This window comes from Macaca nemestrina, chromosome 20 (genome assembly GCF_043159975.1).
Source record: "Macaca nemestrina isolate mMacNem1 chromosome 20, mMacNem.hap1, whole genome shotgun sequence".
Lineage (NCBI taxonomy): Eukaryota > Metazoa > Chordata > Mammalia > Primates > Cercopithecidae > Macaca > Macaca nemestrina.
In genome coordinates, this window is record NC_092144.1 from 61323471 (window position 1) to 61340167 (window position 16697).

At 55.1% G+C, this 16697-nt stretch overlaps 1 protein-coding gene and 1 long non-coding RNA gene across 24 annotated transcripts in view; one reads left to right on the plus strand and one right to left on the minus strand.

The window, feature by feature from the left end:
- The window catches only part of LOC105497123 (IgLON family member 5), a 59142-nt gene extending 43017 nt beyond the window's left edge, over positions 1-16125 (plus strand). For 20 of the 23 annotated variants that reach the window (XM_071087603.1, XM_071087593.1, XM_011767897.2 and 17 more), the window contains 7 exons: positions 7757-7835; positions 9025-9257; positions 10797-10916; positions 12210-12344; positions 12525-12645; positions 13176-13330; positions 14127-16125. In XM_071087603.1, the coding sequence (XP_070943704.1) occupies positions 7757-7835; positions 9025-9257; positions 10797-10916; positions 12210-12344; positions 12525-12645; positions 13176-13330; positions 14127-14215 (932 nt within the window). In that variant the 3' untranslated portion in view covers positions 14216-16125. Of the gene's footprint in view, positions 1-4531; positions 4909-7756; positions 7836-9024; positions 9258-10796; positions 10917-11308; positions 12054-12165; positions 12345-12524; positions 12646-13175; positions 13331-14126 lie in introns of those variants that run through there. The other 3 variants (XM_024797669.2, XR_011617816.1, XM_071087604.1) reach the window with 3 other exon arrangements.
- LOC105497124 (uncharacterized) lies at positions 1115-11736 on the minus strand. Its single transcript, XR_011617823.1, has 3 exons — positions 11644-11736; positions 2903-3031; positions 1115-1208 (listed from the first exon to the last, which is right to left on the minus strand). It is a non-coding gene; the product is annotated as an uncharacterized lncRNA (long non-coding RNA).
- Positions 16126-16697: the final 572 nt, after the last annotated feature.

Consider the following 16697-nt stretch of genomic DNA (forward strand, 5'->3'; position numbering starts at 1 on the left):
TAGATAACAGGGTTTCACCATGTTGTCCAGGCTGGTTTCAAACTCCTGACCTCAGGTGATCCGCCTGCCTCTGCCTCCCAAAGTGCTGGGATTACAGGCATGAGCCACTGTCTGGCCCCTACATTCATTCTTAAAGTCCCCATAAATCGTTATGGGGCTAGACTGGGGCAGGAAGCTGTGGCAGAGCCAGGAGGTGGCCTGTGACCCTGGTCAAGTCTTTTCCCACCTCTGGTCTTAGGTTCCCCATTTGAGAACTGGGGACGAGAGGGGATGGAGTGGGGTTGAGACAGAACGAGATGCCAGAAAGACACGCCCACCCACCCATGGACAGTTTGAGCTGCTGGGAAAAAAGCTCATGGTAAGATATGCAAACTAGCATCTTCTCTCTTCTTTGATTCATGATCTTGTCCAAGTTGCAAGAGTAATGCACTACAAAACAGTCCACCTCTGATAAGGGCAAACCCCACTGTGCTCCTGCCCCGCCACCACTTTCACAACCTCTATCTTGAGAGAACCGGTGTGTGGCTGGAACGCCTCCTTCCATAGCTTTCTCTCACTTCTGAGACTCAGACCCGACACACAGAGGTCAACGTAAGTGATGGATTGGTTGATTTGTTGATTTTTTTTCCCCCAAATAGAAGCAAAATACGCCCATTTCTCTGCAATCGGCCTTCTCCCACTTAACCATACCTCCCTTGCATCCATAAATATTCATCTATCTTCAATTTTTTTCTAACTCTTTTATGCCAACACACACACATCCCCTTACATATACACAAGTTATTTACAAAAGCAGCTACATTGTGGTATTTTAAAACAGTTCAACAAAATCAAATGGCAGCTTCTGCAGCAGCAAATGAGGTGGGTGATTCCTTTGCTTCTGGGGCAGCTGGCAGAGTGATGATGGCCAGGAGGGGGCAGGAGCCCCAGATGTGAGTCCCAGCCCTGCCCCTGACCAGCTAGCTAGCTCTCCCCAGGACCTCCGAGCTCCGGGTTCATCTTACGGGCTGTGCTTGGTTGGTTTATATAGCAGAGCCGCTATTCTAGACACTGGATATATACATATGGCGGTGAGTGAACCAGGCAGTCACTGGCCTCACGGAGCTTAGATCGTAGTGGGATGGAGAGAGATCAGTGGGATGGAGAGAGATCAGTGGGATGGAGAGAGATCAGTGGGATGGAGAGAGATCAAAGGCCAAACCCAAAACCTAAAAACAAACAGATAAAAGGTAATTTCAGAGAGTGATGAGTCATGTAAAGAAGATAAAAGTGACTTGGCCTTTGAAGCTCAGGGGGTTGAGGAAAGCATCTCTGAGCAGGGGAGAGTGGAGTTAAGACCTGAAGGAAGAGGGGAAGTCAACCTTTCGAAGTTGACAGCAGAGGCAAAGACCTTGAGGTGGGAACAACAGAAAGGAGGGTCCACGCTGGGCGCAGGGGCTCACAGCTGTAATCCCAGCACTTCAGGAGGCCAAGGCGGGTGAATCACCTGAGCTCCGGAGTTCAAGACTAGCCTGAGCAACATGGGGAAAACCCATCTCTAAAAAAAAAAAAAAAAAAAAAAAAGCCAGGCATGTTGGCACGTGCCTGTAGTCCCAGCTACTCAGGAGGCTGAGGCAGGAGAATCACTTGAGGCTGGGAGGTGGAGGTTGCCGTGAGCCGAGATGGTGCCACTGCACTCCAGCCTGGGTAAGAGAGCAGTACCCTGTCTCATAAAAAAAAAAAAAAAAGAGAAAGGAAAGGTGCGTCTGGTTTCAGGATTCTTGGCACAGTGTCTGGACTCCTGGACTCTCCTGGCATCAGTGACGCTAATGCCTTCAGATTTCTTCTTGTTTTTTTTGTTTTTTGTTTTTTGTTTTTTGGAGACGGAGTCTCGCTGTGTCACCCAGTCTGGAGTGCAGTGGCATGATCTCGGCTCACTGCAACCTCTGCATCCTGGGTTCAAGCAATTCTCCTGCCTCAGCCTCCTGAGTAGCTGGAACTACAGGCGCCCGCCACCATGCCCGGCTAATTTTTGTATTTTTAGTATTTTTATTTTCACCATATTGGTCAGGCTAGTCTCAAACTCCTGACCTCAGGCAATCCATCCTCCTTGGCCTCCCAAAGTGCTTGCATTACAGGCGTGAGCCACCATGCCCAGCCACTGAGGTCAGCAAAGGGAGGAGGAGTCTCCTGGGGGCTCCTGGGTGCCAGACATACCAGGCCCAGCCCCCTCTCACAGCCTTTCCCAGCCAGAGCCGCACCCCCTCCTCCCTGCTCCAGTCTCATGCCCTCCCCCCGCCACTCCTTACGTCCCAGGTTTCCCACCTGTGTCTTCTGAGACTGTGGAATCAGTGTGTCACCCTCCCGACCCCTGCCAACCATTGCAGGGTCTTAGCTTTGCCTAAGTTCCTTGGCAGGGTGGCAGAAGGTTCTCACCCTCAACCCAAGTCACTCAGCTTGTTAGGGATCTCTTTCTCTCTTAAGAAAAGCCACCTGCCTACCACCTTCATTCCAAGGTTTATCAAACACGTATGAGGCTTGTGAGTCTGGACTGTAAATCTTACGAGGGCAGGGACCAAGTGAGCCCTCTGATCACCACCAGACACTTCCCTTGCCACAGGCCGGTGCCTGCCACATAATCACCCTAACAGCCAGCTCACAGGCGGCTGTTTGCAAGCACTTAACTGGCAGGCACTGTACTGGAACCTTTACTTGGATTACCTCTTGTAATCCTCCCCACAACCCAATGAGGAAGGCATGATTATCATTTCCATTTCAGATGGGGAAACTGAGTCCCAGAGAGGTGAAGTAACTTGTGTGGCTCAGTGACAGAGCTGGGACTTGAACCCAGCTGCCTGGCAGCCACATTGCATTCCCTGGGCCCCCTGGTTATGCAGGGTTGGTTTTATCAGTAGATGCTTACCAGGGTGTCTGCCTGGGAGTCAATGACTCAGAGCAATTGACAGCCCAGATACAGCCCTGCCTTCCAGGATCCCCTGAGCGGAGCATCTAGGGAGACCTTTGCCAAGCCAGGGATAGCAATAGATGATTCCTAAAAAAGAAGGTGCTGTTAGGAACCGCTAGCATGTATTGGGTTCTTTCCGAATGCCAACAGCTGAGCTAAACACTTCTGCTTGCATATTCTCACGGAATCCCTCACAGAAACCCTCGCAGGGAAGAACTACTATTTTTCACCTTGTACGGTTGGAGAAACTGAAACTCACACTGGCCAGGAGTTTGGATCATCCAGCTAGGAAGTGGTGGGATAGACATTTGACCTTCCAACTCAAGCTCCTCAGGGATTTATTATCTGGTCTCTTGAGGACCATCCATGCCCTTTCCACAAACACTTCTCAGTTCTGAGGTTGACCCGACCCTGGGGGAACAGCTAAGATTCAAGCCCCTCACAAAGCTCCTCATCTCTGTCTCAGCTAAGTCAAACAGTGCCCAGAAAAAGGTGTGGGGGCTCTGCCTTGAACAGTCAGAAAGGTCCTCCTGGGGCAAGGGACATTTGCACTGGGGTCCTGAAGAATGAGTAGGAGTTCAAGAGTTGAAGAGTGTTGCAGGCATCCATTTATATTCATCCATTCAGCAAATGTTTCCCAAGGCCTCTGGTGGTCCAGGCCCAGTGCTGGGAGATGCTGGGGACACAGACTTGAGTCAGAACCAAGTTTTACCCCCAAGAAACTTCTAGTCTGATAGGGAGGCCAGACACAGATGATCATCAGAGTGCAATGGACAATCCCCAGAGACCAAATAGTAAAGTTCTGAGGTACCCGGAGTCCTGCCTTCCCTGCAGGGTCCACTTACCACCCCAGTGACCAGATAGTAAAGCCCTGGCCAGGCACTCTGGCTCATACCTGTAATACCAACATTTTGAGAGGCTGAGGTGGGAGGATGGCTTGAGCCCAGGAGTTCAAAACCAGCCTGGGCAACATAGCAAGACCGTATCTCTTTTTTTTTTTTTTTTTTTTTGAGACGGAGTCTCGCTCTGTCGCCCAGGCTGGAGTGCAGTGGCCGGATCTCAGCTCACTGCAAGCTCCGCCTCCCGGGTTCACGCCATTTTCCTGCCTCTGCCTCCCGAGTAGCTGGGACTACAGGCGTCCGCCACCTCGCCCGGCTAGTTTTTTGTATTTTTTAGTAGAGACGGGGTTTCACCGTGTTAGCCAGGATGGTGTCGATCTCCTGACCTTGTGATCCACCCGTCTCGGCCTCCCAAAGTGCTGGGATTACAGGCTTGAGCCACCGCGCCCGGCCGACCTTATCTCTTAAAAAAAAAAAAAAAAAAAAAAAAAGTAGCCAGGTGTGGTGGTGCACGCCTATAGTCCCAGCTGCTCGGGAAGCTGAGGTGGGAGGATTGCTTGTGCTGGGGAGGTTGAGGCTGCGGTGAGCCATGATCATAGCACTGCACTCCAGTCTGGGCAACAGAGCGAGACTCTGTCTCAAAATAAAAATAGAAATAAAAAATAAAGCCCCAAGAAGCCTGGACTGGTATGTGGGCTCAACTCATGGGGGCAGCACCTGCTTCAATCAGCGGCTGAGTTCAGGAGCCCTGGAGCCCCTGAACCTTAGGGTAGGCACCTTGGACAGCTCCCTCTTCCCCCTTCTTGGTTCCTGTAGGACAAGGGGCTCTCAACGGGGAAGTTGGGGTGTGATTTTGTCTCTTATGGGGCATCTGGCAATGTCTGGAGGCATTTTTTGGTGGGGTAGGGGGAGCTATTGGCATCAAGTGGATCCAGATCAGAAGCGAGACGCTGCCGACCTCCTATGTTGCACAGGACAGTCTGGCCCCAAATGTTAGCCGTGCTGAGGCTGAGGAACCCTGGCCCAGAAGGTGGGTCAGCAGCAGCATGGCAAATCCTGTTTGTGTCTGGGGGATAGGGCAGGGTACGGGCCTGTCTGTCTCCACCAGCCTGGGAAGGGATCTTGGTGCGTACATGTGACTCTTTGGCCACACCGAATGTGGCACTACCCGTTGTTCGGTCCAGGTTTTTGTTGGTGACTTTGCAATTTTCCCTGCGTGTGCATGTGTGTGTGTGTGTGCGTCCAGCCGTGTGTGATCTGATCACAGGTGACAACATGACCTGATTCTTGGCCCAGTGTGGCCCCTTTGTGCTTGAGGGGATGTGACAGTGTCGCCGTCTTGTTACACGGGTGGTAGCTTTGTGTGCGTCTGACTCAGGGCCTTCCAAAGTGCAAAGTGGGAGGGGAATCGTGGTGTTCGCGCCGGTGGTGTTTGTGTACCCAGTTAGGTTAGCAGGCGTGTGTGTGTGTGTGTGTCTGTGTGTGTGTGTGTGTGTGGTATGTAGGGATGGAATTGTGTGTGGACTTTGCAGCCATGCGTGGGGCTGTTGATGTCGATAGAACCATGTGGGAACTATTGTATATGATGGGGTGACTCAGGGTGCAGCAGTTGCTTGGCCTGGGACCGACCCTTTTGACTGAATGTGACAATATGAGCGCTCCTGGGACAGATCCTCCTTTCCAGCTGACCTGTTGCTGGGTGCCTGTGCAGAGCTGGGCATGTCAGCGTCACTGTATATATGCACCTGTCCCTCTGAGTGGGTCCACAGCCATGCATGTGACTGAGAGAGTGGGACTGTCTCCTGTGTTTGTATGCGTGTGACTGTATGTGTTTGTGTATGTGTGTGTATGGGTGTAGCTGAAGCTGTTTTGTGTCTGTATGACTGTGTGTGTACCTGTCTGGGTAAGGACATAGCAAGTGTGGGGACTCTTTCTAGGCCTGGAGAGGTCTCTGTGCCTTGTCCAAGCCTCTGTGTGTACGTGTGTGTGTGTGTGTGTGTGTGTGTGTGCATGCGTGTGCACACGCGCGTGCGTCCATCATCCATCCCCGAGCTGTCTCCTGTTGTTCCCAGGGCTGTATGTAGCAGTGTTCACTGTGTTTAGCCCAGGGAGGGTGAGCCCCCCTCACCATTCTCTTCAAATCCCAGCAGTAACTCTGGCATGAGGGAGCCCAGGGTGACGGGCTGCAGGGCCCAGCCCCAAGCCCCAGAGCCTGGCCAACCCCACTGCACCTGGCTCCGTCCTGGCCCCATCCTGTGGGGTTGCTGATGGAGAGGGCCCCCGGGAGTCCTTGGGGCAGCACGGGCCATTAATTCATTAGATTAATTAGCTCTTCGCCTGGGCTGGGGGCAGGGCAGCCCCGCGCAGGCCCCTCCCGCTCCAGGAGTCCAAGGTCATCTAGCCGGCCTTCCTCCCTCTCTGCCTGGTGCCAGCTCCACCGCCTCCGCATGCCCAGCCCCCACTCCCTGGCCCTGGTCCAGCCCACAGGCCACGGTCTACAGAGAGATGCCTGCGTGGGGGTGATGGGGCCTGCCTGCTGTGCTGAAGTGTGCGAGCGGGCATGGGCTCACACCTGCAAGCATGCCCTGACGAGCTTGGGCACACAGTGTGCCTGTGTACATGTGTGTGTCTGCGAAGGTTCGTGTGCGTGAGGGTGTATTTGTGCATCTGTGATGGATGCGTGTCTGAGCATGTACACATGTGGATCTCTGTGTGTACGTGTTCATATTTGTGTGTCTGCATGTCTGTGTACGCATATGTGTTGAGTTATCTACGTGCATGTGGTTTTATGCGTATGTCTTCGGTGCGTTTCTGAGTTAACGTATGTGTGCATCTGTGTGCCTGTGGGCCTGTGTGTAGATATTTGTGTGTATTAATGTATATATGTGTGTTTCTGGGTGTATGCATATATATTATACACTCATCTGTGCATAGGTACATGTGTGTCTGTACGCTGTACCTGTGAATGTTTGTGTGCCCCTGTACATGTGTATTTGTGTGTATGTATGTGTGTATACATGTATCTGTGCATATGTATTCTGTGTACTCAAGTATCTGTGTGTCGATGTGCCTGTGTACATATGTCTGTGGGTATAGACCGTGTGTGGATGTGTGTACACATCTCTGCATATGTATATGCATCTACGTAATTGTTGGGTTTTTTTTTTTGGGGGGCCGAGTTTCATTCTTGTTGCTGAGGCTGGAGTGCAGTGGCGTGATGTTGGCTCACTGCAACCTCTGCCTCCTAGGTTCAAGTGATTCTCCTGCCTCAGCCTCCCGAGTAGCTGGGATTACAGGCGCCCGCCACCACGCCCGGCTAATTTTTTGTATTTTTAGTAGAGATGGGGCTTCACCATGTTGGCCAGGCTGGTCTCGAACTCCTGGTCTCAGGTGATCCTCCCGCCTCAGCCTCCCAAAATGCTTAGATTACAGGTGTGAGCCACCTTGCCCAGCCATATCTATGTAATTGTTAATCTGCTCATATTGGTACGTGTGTCACTGTACTCTGTATCTGTGAATGTATGTGTTCTGTGTACACAGGTATCTGTGTCTGTGTATATGTGTCTGTGTGTATGTCTTATGTGTACAAGTGTCTGCATGTGTTTGCACACGTGTTACTGTATATATATATATGTGTGTGTGTACACATGCATCTGTGTGTATCTGTATGTGTGTGTGTGTGCGCTGCGATTGTCTCTGAATCTCTGGAGGTGTGTAGGTTTCTGTGTCCATGGGCGCCTACCCATCTGAGTCTGTGAGTCCGTGTGGCCTCATGGGAAGATACATGTTGCATGTGTCTGCTCTGATTGTGTCTGCCGTGTGTGTATCTCTGAAAACATCAGTGCATGGGTGTGGCAGCGCGTGCAGGAGATGTCTTTGTCCGCAAGGACGTGCGTGTGCACATGTGTGCAGGTGCTACCATGCCCGGGCCCTGCCTGAGCTGCCAAGGCTGAGCCACCCCCACCTTCCACAGGGCTGCTCTCCCAGAGCCTGGAGTTCAACTCTCCTGCCGACAACTACACGGTGTGTGAAGGTGACAACGCCACCCTCAGGTACCTCCCTCGGTGGGTGGGGACTCAGATCTCATGGAGCCATGCAGTCCTGCCCGTTCACCTTCGGAGCTTCACCTTCCTGGGTGGGGATCCTGGTTACAGGAACAGCCTGGGATGGGAAGACTTGGGCCCCACGTTCCCCCTCAGGAGCGACACAACTACGAGCTGGCTCCCCCTTGGCTTCGGTGTCCCCATCTGTCAACGGGGCGGGGAGACGGTGAACTACCGCTGGGTTATTGTGAGGATTCAGGATGCACACACCATGCTTAGAGAGCGTGACATACTACGACTGCTTAAAACACGACAGCCAGGGTTGCTGTTTCCCCAGGTCGTCACCTCTCCTCACCTCTCCTCTGGTCTCTGTTCCCCCTCTCTCCACGTCTCTTTCTCTCTCTCTGTCTCTGGGTCTCTGTCCCCCTCTGTCTCTGGGTCTCTGTCCCCCTCTCTCTCTGGGTCTGTGTCCCCCTCTCTTTCTGGGTCTCTGTCCCCCTCTGTCTCTGGGTCTCTGTCCCCCTCTCTCTGGGTCTCTGTCTCTTTCTCTCTGGGTCTCTGCCTCTCTCTCTGTGTGTGTGTCTCTGTCCCCTCTCTCTGGGTCTCTGTCCCCCTCTCTGGTCTCTGTCCCCCTCTCTCTGGGTCTCTGTAGCTCTCTCTCTCTCTGTCTCTCTCTGGGTCTCTGTAGGTCTCTCTCTGGGGTTCTCTGTCTCTCTGTCTTTCTCTCTCTCTGGGTCTCTGTCTCCCTCTGTCTCTGGGGCTGTCTCTCTCTCTGGGTCTCTGTCCCTCTCTGTGTGTGTGTGTCTCTGTCCTTCTCTCTCTGGGTCTCTGTCCCTCTTGCTGGATCTCTGTCCCCCTCTCTGGGTCTCTGTCCCTCTCTCTGGGTCTCTTTCTTCTTCCTTCTGCATCTCTATTCCTCTCTCCCAGATTCTCTGTTCTCCCCTTTTTGTGTCTCTGACACACACGAGCATTCAATGACCATGAGCTATTGTTCCGTTCTGCGATTGGGCTCACAGCTTTCCCTCCCTGAGGCTCAGCTTATCCCCAGCTATATGGTGGGCACAGCAGCATCCACCTCACAGGGCTGTGGTGGGACCTGGAGATGCGGTGGCCTCCCTCTCCCACCCACCCCCTCGGTGGGGGAAGGCTCAGGCTGGGTGGGTGGAGAAAAACCTTCCCATTCTCTTGCTCCCTGCAGCTGCTTCATCGATGAGCATGTGACCCGCGTGGCCTGGCTGAACCGCTCCAACATCCTGTATGCCGGCAACGACCGCTGGACCAGCGACCCGCGGGTGCGGCTGCTCATAAACACCCCCAAGGAGTTCTCTATCCTCATCACCGAAGTGGGGCTCGGCGACGAGGGCCTCTACACCTGCTCCTTCCAGACCCGCCACCAGCCGTACACCACTCAGGTCTACCTCATTGTCCACGGTGAGCCCTCAGCCGGGGCCTGGCTGGGTGGACGGGTAGAGAGCGTGGGGGAGACGAGGCATGATGACAGATACCACATGTTCCCCAACCCCAGGGATACATAGCGAGAACGACGAACACAGCCTTGCCCTTGGGGATTTCAGCCCAGCAGAAGGGGGCCAGTCACACAGAGAGTGACACATCAGCAGGATCGCTTCTAGGGCAGGAGAGCTACAGGGATGAGGGAGTGCTTGGGGGAAGACCACGTTCATTTGCTCAGCCCCATTCCTGGAGTGCCTACTCTGCAAGCATTGATCTAGGCACTGGGGCTACAGAATAAGGCAGGCTGTCCCCACACCTTGGGAGCTGATTTTCTAAGGAGAGGCTCAGAGAGGACTTCCCAGACATGACGTCTGAGCGGACGCCTTTGGCTGGGCACAGGGCTAAGACCGGAAAAGAAACAGTGTGTTCAGGGCCAGGCGAGAAAATGAACCAAGTGTGCAGAGGGAAGTCCCAAGAGGCTGGAAGTGCCAGATCCAGAGCAGGAAAGATGGGGCTGGAGAGCTCCACAGTAAGGCAGGAGGCAGAGGGAGAGACGCGGAGAGCAGTCAGGAGCCTGCCTCCTGAGCCATCCGAAATGGTGGAGGGCAGGGAACACCTGCAGAGATGGGAACTGGAGACAGAGAGAACCCAGGGGGATCCTGGCAAGCTCCAACTCTGGAGTCAGACTGCCTGGGTTCCAACCTCAGTGCCACCGTCCACCAGCCCAGGGACCCTGAGCAGGAGGAGAGGCCTGGGACTCCTCCTTTGCAAAATGGGGATGGTGCTGTCATAAATCCCAGACGTCGTCAATCGGAAGAGCTACTTTTATTTTATGCCCTGCTAGAAAAGAAAAAAAAAAAAAAAACACTGCCAGTGATACCCTGGCATCCTATCTCGAGGGCCATCGTGCTTGGAGAAATGTTCAAATGGGAGAGGGGGGCAGAAAGCACAGATATGTCTTAGAATTGATGAAATACAGCAACATCCACCCCAGAGGCTGGTAGTGAGCATCTGATCAGTGGATTTTGGTAAAGCACTTAGAATAGAATCTGTTACACAGAAAGTGCCATGTGGGTATTTGTTAAATAAATTAATTTAAAATAATAATAAATACAAATAGAGAAAGGGAGAGGAATTCAGACCCCAAGATGGAGAAACCAAGTTAGGATGAAGGTGGAGAGAGAATAGAGACAAGACCAGCAATTAGACAAGAAGATGCCAGACCCAGACAGAGGGTCCAGAGAAAGGGGCAGAGACTCCTGGGTCTGAGGGAGGAGGGGCTGGGGGACTGGACTCTTGGGTCTGAGGGAAGAGGAACTGGGGGTCTGAACTCCTGGGCCTGAGGGAGGAGGAGCTCCGGGTCTGGACTCCTGGGCCTGAGGGAGGAGGGGCTGGGGTCTTGGACTCCTGGGTCTGAGTGGGAAAGAGCTGGGGGTCTGGACTCTTGGGTCTGAGGGAGGAGGGCCTGGAGGCCTGGATTCCTGGGCATCCATATTCAGCCTCTCCCCCTGCCCACAGTCCCTGCCCGCATTGTGAACATCTCGTCGCCTGTGACGGTGAATGAGGGGGGCAGTGTGAACCTGCTTTGCCTGGCCGTCGGGCGGCCAGAGCCCACGGTCACCTGGAGACAGCTCCGAGGTGAGGATCCCATCCCAGGTCAAAAGCCCCGTCCCCCACTGCGCAGTCTGGGCCCCTCCTTTCCCCATATCCCTAGCTAGTTTCCCAAGCCCCCTTCTCTCTGGCCCCTTGGCTTCCCCTCCCACCCTGCTTCCAGTTATTTCATCCGCAGACCCTAGACCGAAGAGCTTCACCACTGGCTTTCCACCTGCCATCCTAGGCCTGGGTCACTGCTTCTGCGTCACTTGCCAAACCCCAGCCTGCTCCACTTCCCCAACCCCAGTGTCCCAGACGTCTCCCCACGCGTTCACAGCATTCTCCTGGGCTAAGCTCCCCTGCTGCTAGATGCCCTAAGCCAGGCTGCACCAGCAGTCCTGTGTACATCTCTGCCTTTCTTCTGCTGGACACTCTAGCCCAGCGGGCCTCATGGTGTGGACCCCAGACACGAAGCATCAGCATCCCTTGGGAACTTGCCAGGAATGAACTTTCCCAGGCTCCATCCAAGACCTGCTGAATCCAAAACTCCCTCCCCGCTCCACAAGCCCCAAGAACCAGTGCTCAAGGCTACCCACAAACAGCGCAGGGTGCCCGTATATGACAGTCCAGGTCCTAGACATCACCCACCAGCCCTTTTATGTGGATCTCTACCACCAGATCCCAGATCCCTGGATCCTCATTCCCAGGGTCTTTGAAGACCCATGGTGCCAATCACTAGATCCCATGACCATTCTGAATCCCTGGATCTTACCCGACTGGGTCATCTGAGCCCCATGATCCTGGTCTTGAGATCTGGGATCTCCGGGTGTCCTAAGTCCCAAAGGGTCTTCTGAGACTGCTGCTGTGTTATGAGACCCCCATATACTTGGATTGCTGATCCCAATCACCAGATCCTGATTCCCCAGACCCCATGAACGAGATCCCAGAACGAGGGACCCTGCCCCACTGGCTCTGAATTTGCGAGGTCCTTCTGAGACCTAACATCCTGGGATCCCCCTCCCCATTGGGGTCCTCCGCACGGAGCCCCACGATCTGAGTCAGATTCCTAGAGGGATCTCCCAAACCCTTAGATTCTCTAACCCACCCCATTGGATTCCAGGAACTGAGTCCTAGACCCTCACTCCTTCCCCAACCCTGAACTGGAGAGATCCCAGGCACCCCCGGCCCCGCAGCCCCTCCCCACCCCACCCCCATTGACCCGGGCACTCCAGGCCTTGCCGTGCCCGCCCCGCTGATGTGTGTCCGTGTTGTGCCCGTGTTGTCCCGTGTTAAGTGTTTGTGTCCGGCCCCGCCCCCTCCTCCTCCTTCCCCCCACAGATGGCTTCACCTCGGAGGGAGAGATCCTGGAGATCTCTGACATCCAGCGGGGCCAGGCCGGGGAGTATGAGTGCGTGACTCACAACGGGGTTAACTCGGCGCCCGACAGCCGCCGCGTGCTGGTCACAGTCAACTGTGAGCCCCCCTGGCACTGGGCACGAAAGGGTGGCGGACCCCGAGTCCCTGGGGAGGAAGGGTCTGCGGGAGGAGGAAGCGGGGGCGAGACTTCCGGGCCTAAGGGAGGCGGGGGCTGGGGGAGGGACCCCTTCGTCCCCACGCAGCTTGGAGAATTCGCTGACCCTCGCCCCTCGCCAGATCCTCCGACCATCACGGACGTGACCAGCGCCCGCACCGCTCTGGGCCGAGCCGCCCTGCTGCGCTGCGAAGCCATGGCGGTGCCCCCCGCGGATTTCCAGTGGTACAAGGATGACAGACTGTGAGGACAGCACTGAGGGGGGCCGTGGGAGCGGGACGGGGAGGTCCTTGGTCCCTTGGATTGTGAGGCAGGGGGACGGAGCCGGGCGGGGGAAGGCAGCAGAGCTCTGGGTCCCGGAACTGGGGCGTCCAGCTTCTGGGTGATGGGATCTGTCCAGCCTCCGGAAACAAGCTTGGGCTCCAGGATGATGAACGCTGGAGCCCCGTCTCCCTGGACTTTTCAGGGAGCTGGCCAGGGGTCGGGGGTCAATGCTGAGGATCTCTCGGGCAAGGTTTAGGGGACCAGCAGAGGGAGTCCCTAACGACTAGGGGTGCACCACGGGGGAGTCCAGGGTCCCTGAGAGGTCAGGGTGGCTGGAGAAGGGCGGCGGTGGGAGTGACCCGGGGTCCATGAGGTGCTAGAACCCCAGGCGATGGGTCAGTGGGGTAGGGGGCAGAATGCTGGGTCTCCGGGGAACGGAGGCGCCTGAGAGTCGGCGGGCGGGCCTGGCTGGGCGCTGCGACCCGGCCCCTTACCCAGATCCCTGGCAGGCTGAGCAGCGGCACGGCAGAGGGCCTGAAGGTGCAGACGGAGCGCACCCGCTCGATGCTTCTCTTTGCCAACGTGAGCGCCCGGCATTACGGCAACTACACGTGTCGCGCAGCCAACCGGCTGGGAGCGTCCAGCGCCTCCATGCGGCTCCTGCGTGCGTCTTCGGGCTGGGCGGGGAGGGGCGGGGCACGTGGGCGGGGCAGGGGCGGGGCTAGGGAGGTGGAGCCGCCGGGACCGCCCCTCAGGCTGGCCCTGAACTTCGGAGACGGACGCCAAGACTGAAAAGCAATGCAAGAAACCGATTCATGCAATCAATATTCATTGAGCGCCAGCTAAGGGTTGGGCGTGGGGGACATAGCTGTGCACAAAAGAAACAAGGTTTGGGGATTCCCAGAGCTTATAGTCTGGTAGGAGTAGAAAAGCAATAAACAAGTGGACATGTAGATAAACAAGCAAACACATACAAACAAAAAATAATTTTGGAGGCCGGGCGCGGTGGCTCACGCCTGTAAATCCCAGCACTTTGGGAGGCTGAGGCGGGCGGATCACCTGAAGTCAGGAATTCGAGACCAGCCTGGCCAACGTGGTGAAACCCTGTCTCTACTAAAAAAAAAAAGAAAAATAATAATACAAAAATTAGCCAGGCGTAGTGATGGGCACCTGTAGTCCTAGCTATTCAGGTCAGGATGCTGAGGCAAGAGGATTGCTTGAACCTGGGGGGAGGCAGAGGTTACGGTGAGCCGAGATTGCGCCTGGGTGACAGCGAGACTCCGTCTCAAAAAAAAAAACCAAAAAAACAGAGTCAGAAAAGCAGGCAAGCAGGCACACCCAATGAGAGATCCAGAAAGGTCCCTAAAGAGGTGGGCTCAGAAGAGACAGGGCTTCTGGAGGGACACACATGGGGTCCCCCACTCTCAGCCCTCCCTTCATGACCCCTTCTCTTCCCCCAGGCCCAGGATCCCTGGAGAACTCAGCCCCGAGGCCCCCAGGGCCCCTGGCCCTCCTCTCCGCCCTGGGCTGGCTGTGGTGGAGAATGTAGGCGCAACCCAGTGGAGCTCGCCTCCCCCTGCAGGGGGCCTCAGGCCAAGAGTGAGAGAAAAGGGGGAGCAAGAGCCGTGGGTCTCGTGGGGGCAGAAGAGCTCTCGGCCACCAAGGAAGAAGAGAAGAGGAGAAAGAGGAGGAGGCAGAGGAAGAAAGATCTTTAGAGAACCCATCACTGTGAGGGATAACGCAAAATTATGCATCTTTCTACAGCCATTCTCGCCACCCGTTCACGTTTCCAATTGTGACCCACTCCCGCCACCCCATACCCCTCTCTCTTAGCTCAGGCTGTCAACTGGCTCGTGTGGGTGTGGGTGTGTGAGTGTGAGCCTGCATGCGTGTGTAGGTGTCTGTGTCTCTGTGTGTGTGGGTGGGTGGGCTGGGGGAGGGGACTCAGCCGTCCTCCCCGCCCCGAAACCCCCATGTCCACTGTCCCCAACCCTACTGCCTCTCACCTCTGACTGGAGGTAGGTATGAGGCTCTGCAGTGGAAGCTGTGAAGAGAGGCTTACCAGGCTCCCTGCTTCCCCAATATATGCACACACACTGACCCCTCCCCCTGTCGAAAGGGCAACTCCTGGCAGGTTGGGAGTGGAGAGGGGTGTCGCACTCACCTGTCAAGCTGTCATTCAGCCTTTGTGAGTAAGTGGGGGACCTCCATCTGGGCTCTGGGCTTCCCTGCCGTCAACCACCAGCTTCCTGTAGCCAGAGGCCCCATCGCTGGCTCAGTGGCCTGAGACCTTCCCACTTTTCCTGTCCCTCCCTACCTTGGATTTTCTGGCCCCCTCCTGGGCCAATCGGTGCTTCCATCCAACTGTCAGACTGGTGGCAGGAGTCACTTGTCTGTTTCAGTGCTTTGCCCTACCCCCGCCACCACTCCCCTTGGCCTTGATTTCCCCACCTGTGGCACCAGCCAGCTGCCCTTGGGGCCTTTGCAGCTGGCCCACAGGTGTAGGCTTGCTGGTCTATCACTTCCTGGCCTCTCCACCAACTGTACCTCCCAAAGGCTACCTGACCGCCCTCACACTCAGACAAACCACACACACACACACACACACACACACACACACCAGCGACTGTGACCAGCAATAGCCCCCTGGCTGCAGCTGTCCTGTAGCTGGTGACTAGCTGTATTTCCCCCTGGGTAGGCATCTGTTGTCAGGAAGGGACGCTGAGAGGCTGCAGCCTCAGCTCTGATTGCAGGAATACTCCACCCTGATACACCACACCACACAAAGTGGGGGACAGAGAGGTATCACACAGACATCCTGAGCCCAGACAAAGATGCCATGTCACCAATTCCGACTCCCAGGAGACCCTCTCTATAAACCCCCACCCCAAACCACACCACCCAGAGTCTGGTGGAGAAGAGGAGAGGGCAAGGCGCAGTGACTGTACCTCAGACGGGGGCATGGGCCCCATCCCACATTGTCTTCCATTCCCAGGGTCCAGGGGATGGGGTGGGACGGGGGAGGGATACCAGGGAGGGGGTGGGGGGCCCTGGGGGCCGTGTGTTCCAATTCATGGGGAGTGTTGAGACCACCGCACCAATAAACGCCTTTTTCCACAGTCTGCCTGCAGGTGTCAATGTCATTAAGAATTCGAGTTAATGGGCCGGGCGCGGTGGCTCACGCCTGTAATCCCAGCACTTTGGGAGGCCGAGGCGGGCGGATCACAAGGTCAGGAGATCGAGACCACGGTGAAACCCCGTCTCTACTAAAAATACAAAAAATTAGCCGGGCGCGGTTGTGGGCGCCTGTAGTCCCAGCTACTCGGGAGGCTGAGGCAGGAGAATGGCGTGAACCCGGGAGGCGGAGCTTGCAGTGAGCCGAGATCGCGCCACTGCACTCCAGCCTGGGCGACAGAGGGAGACTCCGTCTCAAAAAAAAAAAAAAAAAAAAAAAAAGAATTCGAGTTAATGAAGGGCAAAGGGTAGCAATCAACTGGTGGTGCCTCTCCAGCATCATTCCTACCACCTGCTTTCTCATTGGTAGACTTGGAATGGACTCATTACAGAGGTGCCCTGTGATTGGCCTAAGCCACTCAGCATAGCCCATTTCGTGATTGGCTTGGAGATGGGCACGTGACCTGGTAAGGCTAATGAGAGAGTGAATGGATTCTCAAGAAGAGATGCTTTTCTGCTGGATATTGTGGCTCCGTGATGTGAGGTCTACATCTGTAGGGTTGCTTTTCTCCATCACATGGAGAGATCTTGGGTCTGTGAGGATAGCAGTGGTGGGGAGGGCTGCATATGGAGCCTGAGAATGATAGGAACACTGTGAAGTGCAGAGTGGAAACCTTAGAGAAACTGAGTCCATGATGATATCATTTGAGTAGCTGGATCAAAACTTAACTGATGCCCATCTTCACTTGTATAAGCAATAAAGTCCCCTGTATATTTAAACCAATTTGCATTGGATTTTCTATCTCTAGTAATAAAAAAGAACGCAAACCCTGATAGATACAGAAAAGACATAGAGG